The 15,551-nt window shown below is 35.3% G+C and overlaps 1 protein-coding gene across 1 annotated transcript in view; it reads right to left on the bottom strand.

Moving 5' to 3' along the window:
- LOC127860146 (vacuolar protein sorting-associated protein 16 homolog) overlaps positions 1-14,873 on the bottom strand; it is a 48,906-nt gene extending 34,033 nt beyond the window's left edge. The window contains exons 1-5 of the mRNA XM_052398012.1: positions 14,756-14,873; positions 10,344-10,432; positions 9,090-9,178; positions 1,895-2,023; positions 816-957 (exon numbers count right to left, since the gene is read on the bottom strand). Coding sequence (XP_052253972.1) covers positions 816-957; positions 1,895-2,023; positions 9,090-9,178; positions 10,344-10,432; positions 14,756-14,799 — 493 coding nt within the window. The 5' untranslated portion in view covers positions 14,800-14,873. The remainder of the gene's footprint in view (positions 1-815; positions 958-1,894; positions 2,024-9,089; positions 9,179-10,343; positions 10,433-14,755) is intronic.
- Between the last annotated feature and the right edge of the window lie 678 nt (positions 14,874-15,551).

Genomic DNA, 15,551 nt, shown 5'->3' on the forward strand with positions numbered 1-15,551 from the left:
TAAGCAAGTTTCACAAAGAGTGGGTAAAAAATGTGACATATTGAGTTTTCATAAGGGAAACTTCTCTGCCTCATGGAAGCCATGTTTTTCAATGGACAAGAACCATATCTCTCTCATCTGAGAAATCATCACAACAAATATTCAGAGCAAAATACTAGAACATTTCAAAAACAAACGTCACTTCTAGAGCGTTAACAAGCTTCTCTTATAATTTAACTAGTGAATTAGCTTAGGACGCCACATGACCCAGTTTCCATCTCATTTAGGACATAATTGGGACAAGTCTTGTGACCAAGTTTCAAGAAGATTGGGATATCTATGTGACCTCAAGAGTGTTCTAAAAAAATAATTCAACCTAGTGAAGTACTTTTTCAAACCTTGGACACAGTTTCAGACTCGATTAAGATATCGTTGGTACAAACATTATGACCAAGTTTCATTAAGATTGGGCAAAAAATGCAACCTCTTGTGTTCACAGGCTTTATCTTAAATTTGACCATGTGACCTAGGTTTCAACCCCATGTGACAAGGTATGGTCCACAACCAGGACACCAATTCATGCAATATTAGGCTAAAACAAGCTGCAAATTTGTCAGAACAAAACAATATTCCCAATACTAGGATTTTCTTTTAAAGACTGTAACTTCTCATCCCAAATACTAACACACCGAGGGATTCCGAATAGGGTAACAAATTGCCCATCTATCCCAAAATTTCATAATTAAAATATTCTTTAAAAATTGCTATACAAAGGCAATTACAAAACAGATAGTCATTATTTTTATATTTCAGAGCAAAAACTACTAAACCCCAACCTGGGATCTCTAGTTTACGTATCCGGAGATCATCAATGCTGTTGACAATGAAGATACGATATGAGGTGGTGAGGACGGCAATCCCTGTGCCCTTGTAGCTGCTAAATATCCTCACATCATGCACCTTGGTCTCCTTCGTTTCCTGGTTAACAAAAATCTTATGTTACCCCTTTCCCACTCAGAAGCCAAGTGAAAATAGCTAAGCATCATAAAACCAGAACAGCCTTCATGTAACTCACAGTCTGTTGGGTTTTATGCTATTTTCTGCTCATTAGTATCTAAGGGTTGGAAATGAAGGCTGTACAACTTTTATCTTGTAAGAAAGGTCTTAAATTAAATTTCATTTTCTAAGGGACCATAAACACGTCAAAGTTCCTATCTGCGAGGTTAAAGGGATAAAAGGTACAGTTTCATAGTTTTGGCTTCGAAATACTATTCTTTTAAATGATCATTTTATCTTTACTATACAGTGTGTTTTTGCTTAATATATTTATTGTCTGGAAATCACCTTGCAAGTAAACTTGTGACAAATTTAATATTTGATTTTAAACAAAAAAATAAATACCAGTAGAAACAATATAGTACATGTAATTTGAACAAAATATGCAATTTTATAACCCTAACAATTAATATTTGGTACTTGAAACAATTAACAGTTCACCCTTTACCACTAAGATATGTATTCTAAGGCATTTGTAGTCCCTTTGAAAGTTATATTGAATTGAAGACCTTTCTTACTAGATTCAAGATTTTAAGCTTACATTTCCATCCCTTTGATACTGATGAGCAGCAAACAGTATAAAACCTTATCAGACTGCGAGTTACTTACAAGCTGTTCTGGTTTTATGCTGTTTGCACATAGCCAATTTCACTTTGCTTCTGAGTGGGAAAGGGTTAATTAATAAATGTGTTGTAATTTGGTGATCTATCTAATTTATCATAAAACAGGGACAGTTTGCTCTTTCTTTTATCACAAATTTCATGGATTGTGAAATACTCATTTACATGGCCGGTTACTGAGCCAGTTAATACTATTAAACAGCCTATCTTTATTGCTTGTGAGAAGTCAATGCCTGCACCTGTCCCATGGAGAACTGTCTGAGGAAGTTCAGTGAGAGATCGTAGACCAGGACAGTCCCATCATCCTGCACACACAGCAACTCCTCCGTGTACGACCAGCCCAACTTCTTGATCTTACCACTGTTCCACTGAAACAAAATACACAATTCCATAACTGTCAATCTTAGTTATTAACTCCCTAATATTCAGTGCTCAGTATGGGTTTTTGGTCAAATATGGAATTTGTCCCCATTCTAATGTAAAAAAAGTATACATTTTCCCAATGACTTCCCCTATGGAAGGTTTATCTCTTTTTTTAATAAACTGGACGATTTACGTCATTTCCCTAACTAGCTCTATAATTTGAACCTTAGAGTATACAAAATTAAAAACAGATTTATTCTTAATTTGGAAGTATTGGTAAGCAAAAAACCAACACAACACCAACTTTAGTCAAAACAATATGATTTTTCCAAATCCAAAGGTTCCAGGCCTCATTCATAACATGATGAAAACCCACTGGTATTATCCAAACATAATACTTGGATGTCGTATATTAAGCAGTTTAATTATTTTATATACAGGTAAACAAGCATGTCTTTAACATGTGAAATATTCCTATGATTAGTCATTTAAGTTTTTATTTTAATGAAGGGATATTTCACCTTCCAAAAAAAAAATCTGCACAAGAAATTTTACCAGTAAATACTTATCAATGAAGGATTAAGGAGACCATTATGGGCTTCTTTTCCAGTTGTATATCCAAGCACATTATTGCATAATCTCATGTACCACAACAAGTTTGACAACAAGCCTCAGACAAACAGCTTTGAAGAGAAAGCCTTGGTGAAAAAACCCTCAAACAAATAACTTAAACAAACAGCCTTCAACAAACAGCCTCAGTAAAACAGAATTTGACATGCAGCCTTCAACAAACAGCCTAATACAAACAGCCTTGTACAAACAACCTTGCACAAATTGTTTCGGTCAAACAGCCTTGATCAAACAGCCTTAAACAAACAGCCTTAGTAAAAAAAATTGGACACACAGCTTTAATCAAACAGCCTTGTACAAAAAAACTTGACAAACAGTCCTAAACATACAGCCTTGTAAAAAAAATATTGACAAACAGCCTAGAACAAACAGTATTGGACAAACATCCTTGAAAAAGAGCCTTGGACAAAGAGCCTTAGACAAACAGCATTGGACAAACAGAATTAAACAAACAGCCTTGGACAAACAGCATTGGGCAAACAGCCTTGGACAAACAGCCTTGGACAAACAGCCATGGACAAACAGCTTTGGACAAACATTCTTGAACAAACAGCATTGGACAAAGAGCCTTAGATAAACAGAATTGGACAAAAAGCATTGCACAAACAGCATTGGACAAAAAGCCTTGGGAAAAAACATTGGAAGAACAGGCTTGGACAAACAGCCTTGGATAAACATGATTTGACAAACTGCATTGGACAAACAGCCTTTTTATAAATGCCTTAGATAAACAGCCTTGGACAAACAGCCTTATACAAACAGCCCTGGACAAACAGCCTTGGACAAACAGCCTTAGAAAACAAATTGAAAACAAGGGACAAAATTGTCACAAAACCAGGTTTTCATTGTGAAAAAAAAATCTGATAAAGGGAGAAAACTCAAACTGAACTTTTGAAATGACCAAAAAAAATTAACCCCCTTTGTAAGTTTTTTTGTTTTTTTTAATCTATTTTTAGTCGTGGCGACCTTGACATTGGAGATATTGACGTGATTCTTTCGTGGGACACACCGTCCCATGATGGTGAACAAATGTGCCAAATGATTTTAAAATCTCACAATGAATGACATAGTTATGGCCAGGACAAGCTCATTTATGGCCATTTTTGACCTTTGAACTCAAAGTGTGACCTTGACCTTGGAGATATCGACGTAATTATTTCGCGCGACACACCGTCCAATGATGGTGAACAAATGTGCCAAATGATTTTAAAATCTGACGATGAACGACATAGTTATGGCTCGGACAAGCTCATTTATGGCCATTTTTGACCTTTGAACTCAAAGTGTGACCTTGACCTTGGAGATATCGACGTAATTATTTCGCGTGACACACCGTCCAATGATGGTGAACAAATGTGCCAAATGATTTTAAAATCTGACAATGAACGACATAGTTATGGCCCGGACAAGCTTATTCCGCCAGCCCGCCAGCCAGCCAGCCAGCCAGCCCGCCAGCCAGCCCGCCCGCATTCGCCAATCTAATAACCAGTTTTTTCCTTCGGAAAACCTGGTTAACAAAAAGCCTGCAATAAATTGCCTTTGACAATTACACAAATCACCTTAAACAAATAGTCTCAGACAAATAGCCTGAAATAAACAACCTTAGTCAAACAGCCTTAGTACAAACACATTTGGAAAAATGTATTGGAAAACAGTCTTGGACAAACAGATTTGGAAAACAACCGAAGACAAAAAGAATTACACAATTACAGAAATCACCTTAAACAAAATGCTTTCAACAAATAGACTTGGACAAATAGCATAAAACTAAAAACCTTAGCTTAAAAGCCTTGAATAAACATTCTTGGACAACAGAATTGGACAAACAACATAAGAGAACCAGTGGAAAAAAACTTGGACAAATTGCCTTACATAAATAGGTTTAGACACATAACTTTATTTAAAAAAAACTTGATTACATTATCTTATTGAACTAGCCTTTGACAAAAAAGCTTTTGACTAACAGCCTCAGACATATATCCTGTTTTGATTCATAGCTATAACCTAAAATCATCTTAGAACATATTTAAATCAACAAGCAAATTCGTTGAATTGATATCCCCTGCCAATATGCTTCTGGACACATAAGTGTTATATTTGACACTCAAAAAAAGCATTTTTTCAAGATACAAAGGGCCATAACTCTGTTATTAACAGATGATGTACAATGCCATTTGGCATGCTTCATCCTCTTATCCATATATATACTCATACCAAGTTTCAATAAAATCCGCCAAAGCACTTCCAAGATATGGCTCCGGACAGACGGAAAGACGGACGGACAATGCCAAAACAATATCACTCCCCCGATGGTGGGGGATAAAAAAATAGAAGTAAGGAGGCCGAGCTATAAATCAAGAACTAGATTTACTGGTACCAATATAACGTTTCTTTTTCAGCGGTAAAAAACCCATATGGTTTTGAATGTTTCTTTACATTTAACCTGAAAAACAATCTTGAAGAATACAGAAATGCATAGCAATCTATGTTCATCAAAAATAACAATATCTTCATTTATATAAACCTTTTTAAAAGTAGAATTATGTTTGTTTAAATTTTATTACATTCTTATAAAATCTACTCACTAAGCAAAAACAAGAGCACCGCCTTGTGGGTGCAGACCGCTCATCTATTTTTCTTTTTGAAGGTGTAGGGACCTATCTCAATTTCAATCACAAAGGAGGGAGGGGTGGAGTTGAGAGGGGTGTATAGTGTGGGGGTGTGGTCATTTATTACATTATCTTCCAAAAATGCAAAAAAATGCAAACAAACATTTGGGGGGGGGGGGGGGAGGATTCTTGGGTGGAATGGTTGGAAGGTATTTCAAAAATAAAATAATAAAAATAAATATTTGTGTTTTTTAACCATGTTTGAAAAAAACAAGAGATGTGTTTGTCAAAAACACAATGCCCCTTATTGGGCCGCTTTGATTTTAATTTTTTTATTTACCTTTCACCTTGAAGGATGACCTTGACCTTGAACTTCCACCACTCAAAATGTGCAGCTTTATGAGAAGGCCGCTTTGAAATATTATTTTTTTGACCTTTGACCTTGAAGGATGACCTTGACCTTGAAGAATGACCTAGACCTTCCACCACTCAAAATGTGCAGCTTCATAATAACGCCGCTTTTAAATTATTATTTTTATGAACTTTGACCTTAAAGGATGACCTTGACCTTGAAGGATGACCTTGACCTTCCACCACTCAAAATGTGCAGCTTCATGATAACGCCGCTTTGAAATTATTTATTTTTTTACCTTTGACCTTGAAGGATGACCTTGACCTTGAACTTCCACCACTCAAAATGTGCAGCTTCATGAGAAGGCCGCTTTGAAATATTATTTTTTTTACCATTGAATTTGAAGGATAACCTTGACCTTGAAGGATGACCTTGACGTTGAACTTCCACCACTCAAAATGTGCAGCTTCATGATAACACTGCTTTGAAATTATTAATTTTTTAACCTTTGACCTTGAAGGATGACCTTGACCTTGAAGAATGACCTTGACCTTGAACTTCCACCACTCAAAATGTGCAGCTTCATGAGAATGCCGCTTTGAATTAAACAGCAAAAATTGAACTTTGACCTTGAAGGATGACCTTGACCTTGAAGGATGACCTTGACCTTGAACTTTCACCACTCAAAATGTGCAGCTTCATGAGATTGCCACTTTGAATTAAAAAAAGAAAAATGACCTCCTTGAAGGATGACCTTGACCTTGAACTTCCACCACTCAAAATGTGCATGATAACGCCGCTTTGAATTTTTAAAAAAAATTTGTTTGACCTTTGACCTTGAAGGATGACCTTGACCGTGAAGGATGACCTTGACCTTGAACCTACACCACTCAAAATGTGCAGCTTCATGATAACGCCGCTTTGAAATTATTATTTTTTTGACCTTTGACCTTGAAGGATGACCTTGACCTTGAAGAATGACCTTGACCTTTCACCACTCAAAATGTGCAGCTTCATGATAATGCCGCTTTGAATTTTTAATTTGTTTTTTTTTTACCTTTGACCTTGAAGGATAAACTTGACCTTGAAGGATGACCTTGAACTTCCACCACTCAAAATGTTCAGCTTCATGAGAACGCTGCTTTGAATTTATTTTATTTTTCCTTGAAGGATGACCTTGACCTTGAACTTCCACCATTCAAAATGTGCAGCTTCATGAGATACACATGCATGCCAAATATCAAGTTGCTATCTTCAATATTAAAAAAGTTATGGCCAATGTTAAAGTTTTCGGACGGACAGACACCATTTATTTGACATTTGACCTTGAAAGATCACCTTCACCTTCACCTTTCACCACTCAAAATGTTCAGCTCCAAGAGATACACATGCATGCCAAATATCAAGTTGCTATCTTCAATATTGAAAAAGTTATGGCCAATGTTAAAGTTTTCAGACGGACAGACACCATAAATTTGACATTTGACCTTGAAGGATGACCTTGACCTTTCACCACTCAAAATGTGCAACTCCATGAGATACACATGCATGCCAAATATCAAGTTGCTAACTTAAAAAGTGAAAGTTATGGCCAATGTTAAAGTTTTTTTCGGACTGACAGACAGACTGACTGACATACTGACGGACAGTTCAACTGCTATATGCCACCCAACCGGGGGCATAAAATTATTTTTTTGGGGTGGGGGTGGGGTATAGTGTGAGGGTGTGGTGGTCATTTATTAGATGATCTTTAATTTTAAAAAAACAATGGGGGGGATTCGGGGGGGGGGGGGGGGGTCAATTGTGGTATGTCAGGTAAAAGTTGTTTTGTCAAAGTATCAATCGAATCTAACCATAAATAAAGAAGTTATGGCAATTTTAGCAAAATTTAATCATTTGTCCTTGAGAGTCAAGGTCATTCAAAGGTCAAGGTAAAATTCAACTTGCCAGATACAGTACCCTCATAAAAGCATGAAAGTATTTAAAGTTTAAAAGCAATAGCCTTGATACTTTAGAAGTAAAGTGGATCTAAACACAAAATGTAATCATATATTCAAAGTTACTAAGTCAAAAAAAGGGCCATAATTCCGTAAAAATGACAACCAGAGTTATGCAACTTGTCCTTTACTGACCCCTTATGATAGTTTGCGAGTGTTCCAAGTATGAAAGCAATATCTATGATACTTTAGGGGTAAAGTGGACCAAAACACAAAACTTAACCAAATTTTCAAGTATAAAGGGCCCATAATTCTGTCAAAATGCCAGTCAGAGTTGCATAACTTTGCCTGCACATTCCCCTTATGATAGTTAGTAAGTGTTGCAAGTATGAAAGCAATGGCTTTGATACTTTAGGAAAAAATTGGACCTTAAAACAAAACTTAAGCAAATTTTAATTTTTTTAAGTATAAAAAGGGCACATAATTCCGTCAAAATGCCAGTCAGAGTTACATAACTTTGCCTGCACATTCCCCTTACGATAGTTAGAAAGTGTTGCAAGAATGAAAGCAATGGCTTTGATACTTAAGGAAAAAAGTGGACCTAAACACAAAACTTAACCAAATTTTCAATTTTCTAAGTATAAAAAGGGCACATAATTCTGTCAAAATGCCAGTCAGAGTGCCAGTCAGAGTTACATAACTTTGCCTGCACAGTCCCCTTATGATAGTTAGTAAGTGTTGCAAGTATGAAAGCAATAGCTTTGATACTTAAGGAATAAAATGGACCTAAACACAAAACTTAACCAAAATTTTCAATTTTCTAAGTATAAAAAGGGCACATAATTCTGTCAAAATGCAAGCCAGAATTATCTAACTTTGCCTGCCCAGTCCCCTCATGATAGTAAGTAAGTGTACCAAGTTTGAATGCAATAGCATTGATACTTTATGAGAAAAAAGTACCTAAACGCAAAACTTAACCGGACGCCGACGCCAAGGTGATGACAAAAGCTCTTTTTTTTTCAAAAAAATAGATGAGCTAAAAAGTGAAATTTTTTTCAGAAAGATCTTTTTTATCAAAATTGCCCAAACTAAAAACAAAATAAAAAAAGATTTAAGATTCACTTTTGGTATGTAACATTTTTCCACTGTTACACAGAAATATTCATAAGTTTGTCTCAACCTTTTTTATGATAATTTAAAAAAGACAATTTAATGTATGTAGTAAATCAAGCACAAGCCAGTCTTAACCCTTAACCTCTCAGAAACGCCCTTTAAAGCATTTAAAGTCCTTTCGAAAATCAAATTAAATTTAAGTCCTTTCTTAATATATTCAAGTTTGAAAGGCTTTATTTCCAACCCAATGATACTGATGACTAGCAAACAGCATACAACCAGAACAGACTGCTAGTTACTTGCAGGCTGTTCTGATTTTATGCTGTTTGCACATAGCCATTTTCACTTTGCTTATAAGTGGGAAAGGTTAACTCCACATCCTCACTGAACTAAAGGAATGAAAACGTTATAAAACCGTGAAGGTTCTCACCCTTAGTTGTGAAAGGATTTTACCAGCCGAGGTAAATACAGTGAGCATAGGCCTAACATTTGGTGTGTTGCTGTCATCTTTGAGTAAAGCTGAAAACAAATAAAGACATGCTGTACTGTATTAATGCATGTAATTTTGGAAAGTTTACCGGCACACATTATGTTGAAATGTCTCTATGAAATGTATAACTCCTTTAAACAAGATGCTGCTTTCATAGGCCATCAGTGGAAGCATATTCAGTATTAATTTATTGGACCATTTAAAAAGGTCTAGACTAAATCCATAAGTAGATCAATGTCACAGTCCAAACGAGGTCACATGATGTGAGTGTTTTGATATCCAAAATCATCATCCTTTCAAGTATTAAAGCTCTATATCAGTGTATTTACAAGTCATTGTAAATATATTTCAAAAAAAATATTATTTTTTGTATTTACATGTAGCAGTATTGATGTTCCCCTAAATGTATCAGTATGGGTTAACCAAGACTTTGGACCTTCTCAATTACTGGTGGTATACACAATAAGTCAATGTCAAGGTCAATATAAGGTTTGAGGATATGGGTGAGTTGAGAGTGCTAAGCAGTAAGAACATCATCCATTCAAATATTAAAGCTTTTCAGGAAGCATTATTGATGTTATACAAACACTGTGTCATTCTTTTATTACCTCCTACACACTGAAGGACAAACAAACAAACTAAACAGAGCCAACAGACAATAGCTATATGGCTCTCAGCAGCTGTAGATGCTGGGGGCATGGAAAAAGACAGGACTTTTTATTGTGATTTCTCTTGAAGCCGAATTAAAACTGAATACAAATAAAAAAGGTAAGTGTAAACTATTTATTAGACATTACATATTATCCTTTAATTTGCAGGTCTGCGCTGCTTGCTAGTAATTAATACTGGCACTCCTTATAATAGTAAGAGTAAGTAAACTTTCACACCTTTGCTCATTACAAAATGAACCTGCCTCTAGGAATATGGGGCTTATTGCAAGTGCGAAAAGTGTCATCCCACATAAGCCTATGGAACCACACATGCTGTTCCGTGACGATAATTTCCGCTCTTATGGTATTTTTCTTTAAAGGAAGTCTCTTCTTAGTACAGGTTAAAATCCAGTTTAGGCCGAAAGTGTTGTTCCGAATTAGCCTGTTTGGAAAGCACAGGCTAATCTGGGACAATACTTTACACACATGCATTTAGGCACATTGTCCAAGAGTACAGATCAAATACATGAACCAAAATCTGTACCTATGGGACCCCCATACTGAGCTGCTGCCACTGTGAACTTGGACAATTCGATCTGATCCCCCCAGTCCAGCTGATACATTTCCAACTTCCTGAAACACAAGACATAGTCAACACTGAGTTTGATATTGGTGGACTTTGCAAGTATTTAAAAAGGTGCAAGTTGACTTATCAAATATTGTTCAATCTTCTTTGTACTTAAAAAATGTGTATATGTTATAATTATGAGGGTCAGAACGATGTATAAATGTTCTACATTGTGTTTGAGGCTTGTTTGCCGAATATAAAGTTGATTTTTGAATTCCCAGCAAAGTAAAAAACTTTTCCTATGTACTCTCAAAGGGACAGCTTTATCAGAAATGTTCAAATGTCCCTTCTAAGTATACTCTATCCCGGAATTCTCCCAGGTTGGCTATTCTCACTTTATTTTATTTACGCCCTCTAGCTTTTGCTTACAACTAACATGCGCAACCTACATTCTGAGATTAAACACATCTCGCTACAAGTATCAAGTATCAATCAGTTGAAAATTAAATGTTAAAAAGTATGGAAAAAATTGCTACTAACAATTCATGTTGAAATGGAATTCCCCATTCAACTTCTTGACTTTACTTTTTTATTTTTAGTGTACCTCTGCTTGCATTCTTAGGGTTTCACACCACCTATTTACGTTGAATATTTTTGTTGTCAGACTCTAATAATATTGGAATTGTTAGAGTTAATTTGATTTTTTAAGGAGAGCGTTTGAAAATAATTGTAACATGTATTTATTTTTGCATATTTAATTCCATTAATTTAAACTAATATTACCTTTCATGATTGTTCCTTTTGATGGTATATCAGATCTTCGTTCGTCTTTATTTAATATTAATGCTATCTAACCTATTAACCACCTAAATAACTAAAGTGATGATCAATCACATAAAGTGCCAGTGGCATGACCTTCCAGAGAGGGTGATGTCACAGATCCAACTTTTTGCAGATGAATGTTTTCTTTACAGACCATAAACTCATTTGAAGATCACAAAATCTAACAGAATTACCAAGTCAATCTTCAAAAATGGGCCAACAAATGGGGGATGGAATTCAACACAAAGAAATGTTTGCTTCTTAGTTCCAAAAACAAACTCTGCTGATGCTCTTGTACAAGGTGGTGAAAGGGCATGTACCCCCCATTTCCATTGAACGCTACCTTAAGCCATTAAGGCCCAAACATACCATAAGGGCTAAGCGCTATTGAACAATAATTCTAATATTTTAAAACAATTAATTCCTTGATAATACTGTGATTTATTGGAACAAACTCAGTGATGAGATTGTGAACACTTCAACAATAGATATTTTCAAAGACAGTCTATTAAAACTTCAATAGTGTATAAATACGCACTCTACCACTGTCCAGTAAAAGCCAAAAGTGGTATCTTCGACATACTCATCCGTATCCAATAAGAATGACAGATGGTGGTGGTGTTTTTGTTGTTATTTTAGTTTACTGTCTATCCAATCATCAATGAAAATGGTGTTTAGAAGCAAATGACTTTTTTATCAGTAACGCGATAATACCCGGATTCAGCATACTGTCAACGGTTTGGAGTAGCAAAGGGTAGTCCATATACATGTTAACAGAGTCCCAGTGGCTTTGATAATTTTTGCTATGAAAGCTCTGGGAGTCCATATGCACCCCTTCATAAACACAACTGCAGTTCTCCGCAGCTGATCAGTGTGCATCACTAAACAGACCAATTTGAAAAGCGATGAATAAACTTCAAAAACACATTAAATTTACCTGAATGGCAACCTACAGACATTATTCTTTGCATGAACCCTTAAAAACACGACACACTATTCTTGTTGACATTTTAATGGCGAAATTTGGAACAGTGTTAATATTCCTTAATAGTTTTTTACTTAGGCTACATCACAAATAACAATGGCAAATTATTGGTGTACTGCAACCTAACTGATAGGGACACTTTGAGTTGGCAATATTGCGACAGTTTATCAATATGGTTGAAAGAAGTAAACAAGCAAATTCGTTGAATTGATATCCCCCGCCAATATGCTTCTGGACACAAAAGTGTTATATTTGACACTGAAAAAAGCATTTTTTCAAGATACAAAAGGCCATAACTCCATTATTAACAGATGTTGTTCAATACCATTTGGCGTGCATAATCCTCTTATTCATATATATACTCATACCAAGTTTCAATGAAATCCGCCAAAGCACTTCCAAGTTATGGCTCCGGACACAAAAGCGCTGGAAAGACAGAAGGACGGAAAGACGGACAGAAGGACGGACGGAAGACGGACAACGCAAAAAACAATATCCCTCCGCCTATGGCAGGGGATAATAAAATCCAATTATTTCTTGCTTTAATGGTACCATTTGCATGAGTTTGTGCTTTAGACAGGTAAATGTTGATAAGTTTTTGCAGTATCCCTTACTCTCATAGTATCGGTCCTCCTCATAGTATCGTGTCTTAAACGAAAAACCTTCAAGAAGTGCTGGAAAGTTAATGTTTTTTCAATTTTTAGAAGTTGTAATTTATTTGAAGCTTATCCATGACAATTACGAAGATCATTCTCATGATTTCTGGTGTTCGTTGGAAAGTAGGTCATCTTTATTCCAGGATGATGCTATGATTTTTAATTACGTACCACATTATGTTAGTTTGTTAATTGTTTATGGATTAATAGTAGCTTTATCAAATGTTTTATATGCCGCTTATTTTTAATAAAATGTCAACAACAAAAATTAAGAACAACATGAGCAAGAGTTTAGTTTTCCACTTTTTTTTTAGAACAAGCACGTGCCAGTGACCCAGATAATTATTTGGGAAATATGGTTTTCACCCATTTATTTTTAAAAAATATCATTCTTGAAATAAGGTGAAATGAGTTATTAAAATGCATACCTTAAAATCATTGCTGCTCTACTTCTGTGGAAGCTGCACACTTGTATTGATTCAATAAACTGTAAACTATCATAATTAACTTAAATAAACTGATGTTTCATAACATCTGTAATCCTTGAAACTGTCCATAATATAAATCTTAAACTTAAAAAAAAAAATGTAAACTAACATCTTTGTAAATAGGCATCTTTTATTTTGCATCGTAATAGAAACTGAAAGTTCAGATGCTTTACATGAAATACATGCACATGCACAATGAGCGATGATTAAAGTCAGATTGAAAATGCATGTATGTCGTAAATAATTTGGTCAGATGCTTTATTTAACTATGAAATCTAATCCGCAGAGCCTTTGAATAACTTTGACTGGTTTCCTGCTCCGTCTTTCAGGCGCTTGGTGAATGAAAGCGTTGCCGCGTTATGATAATAATTTCAAAGAGAAAACACCAAAAATTAACAAAGCATTTTCGATTGACGGAAGCTTTTGTATCGTATGCATCAAATTTGACGAATTTGCATTACAGTCAAATTGCTTTACAGTCAAATTGCTTAGTTTTCAATACGCATGATATTGTATTTCTTTGCGTTTTTAAACATTTTAATAGGGTGAAAGACGCAGATACGCAGCTTATCTGGGGCACTGACCAGCGCATAGTAACAAATGTTAGCAACCAATAAGAAGGGCCGATACTATGAGGCAATCGTACATGAAACAGATTGCTACAGGGAGCTAAGTCTAGCCAGTACTTTGTCAAAACATTGGTGATTTTAATGCAGTTTTCGTGGTAATGTCCAAGAATACACATTTAACTATAGATTGACACATAACACATGCGCGTTTTTGTATTTGTTCACTTCCAAAATTCATATGTATTTATTAAGAGGGCCATGCTATAAGAGTTCCTTAGCTCTTGAAGTGGTGATCAAATTTTCGCACCTTGAGACAATAGACAGCGCATTGCAACTCTCAACACTTCTTTAGGTTATACACAGGTACTTGAAAATTTTTTTTGGTCCTTATATATATATAATAAGAGTAAAGGTACACGTGAAAAATCAACCGAAAATCGCTTTCATTCATTACTGACAGCTGGACGTCTGGAATTACACACGTTGATTTTGGGTTCATATTTGTGAAACTTTAAGCTGTTTGGACATACTTGGTGGATTTTCATCAAATAAAAGGTGTTTTATCATAGATGGACGCTTCCTGCTGGCAACCACAACACATATGTGTGCCCTGTTTGATCTTTTATGCTGTTGCATAATGTTATTCAATACACCTGTGAAATCACCATTGGATACATTTACTCTTATTATATATATAAGGACCAAGAATTTTTTTTCAAGTACCTGTGAGGTTATAAAGGCAAGCTGAAAGTTGCATTATTGCAACTAGCCAAGGGGTGGAGATCAAGACTCTCGGAGCAAAAGTTCAAAACCAATATTAGAAGCAAATGACAATGCGAAAATTACACTTTGACGATTGCATACATACTCATAGTATTCGGTACCCAGCGGGGTCCAATTTGCCGAAGCCATAATGTGTAAAATAACTATTTCCTATTTTCACTTCCAAAGATTATTTATTTTTAATGTTGTAAGCGAAGTAGTTTTTTTTGCACGAAAGAAACGAGACAAACCCAAAGAAAATATAAATAATATACGACTAATGAATATAGGCTAGGTTTCAGTAAATAACATAACTTGGTCAGATGTGCTTCTTTTTTGTGAACAACATAGTCCAAAAATAACGATATTGTTAAAATACTCCCTAATTAATGAAACATGGGTATTACTGAATAGCGGAAAGGGTCCCTTTCCGCGAAAAGGTCTTTCGGTGTTCGGAAAGGGTCTAAATTTATTTATCTTCAATTTTTAAAAAACATTTATTGGTATTTTCATAAACAGTACCTTACATTGCGTTTATATTTTAAATTTCATTCAAATTCATCAAGAAATGATTTAATTTTACAATATTTTTAAATGCCATACGATACGAGTAACGGAAATGGGCGAGCACCACGGAAAGGGTTCGTAGCGGAAAGTGGCCTCGGCCTTCGGAAAGGGGCTAAAATTATTTATTTTTAAAGTGTAAAAAAAATATTTGCATTTTCATAAACGAAACGTTACTTTATGTTTACATTTTAAATTTCATTCAAATCCATCAAAAAATGATTTAATTTTACAATATATTTGAATGTCTTACGATACGAGTAATGAAAATGGACGAGCACCATGGAAAGGGCTCGATCAGCGATATTAAGTTTCGTAATAAACGGAAAGAACCTGTC

Source organism: Dreissena polymorpha, chromosome 15 (assembly GCF_020536995.1).
Source record: "Dreissena polymorpha isolate Duluth1 chromosome 15, UMN_Dpol_1.0, whole genome shotgun sequence".
NCBI classification, from domain to species: domain Eukaryota; kingdom Metazoa; phylum Mollusca; class Bivalvia; order Myida; family Dreissenidae; genus Dreissena; species Dreissena polymorpha.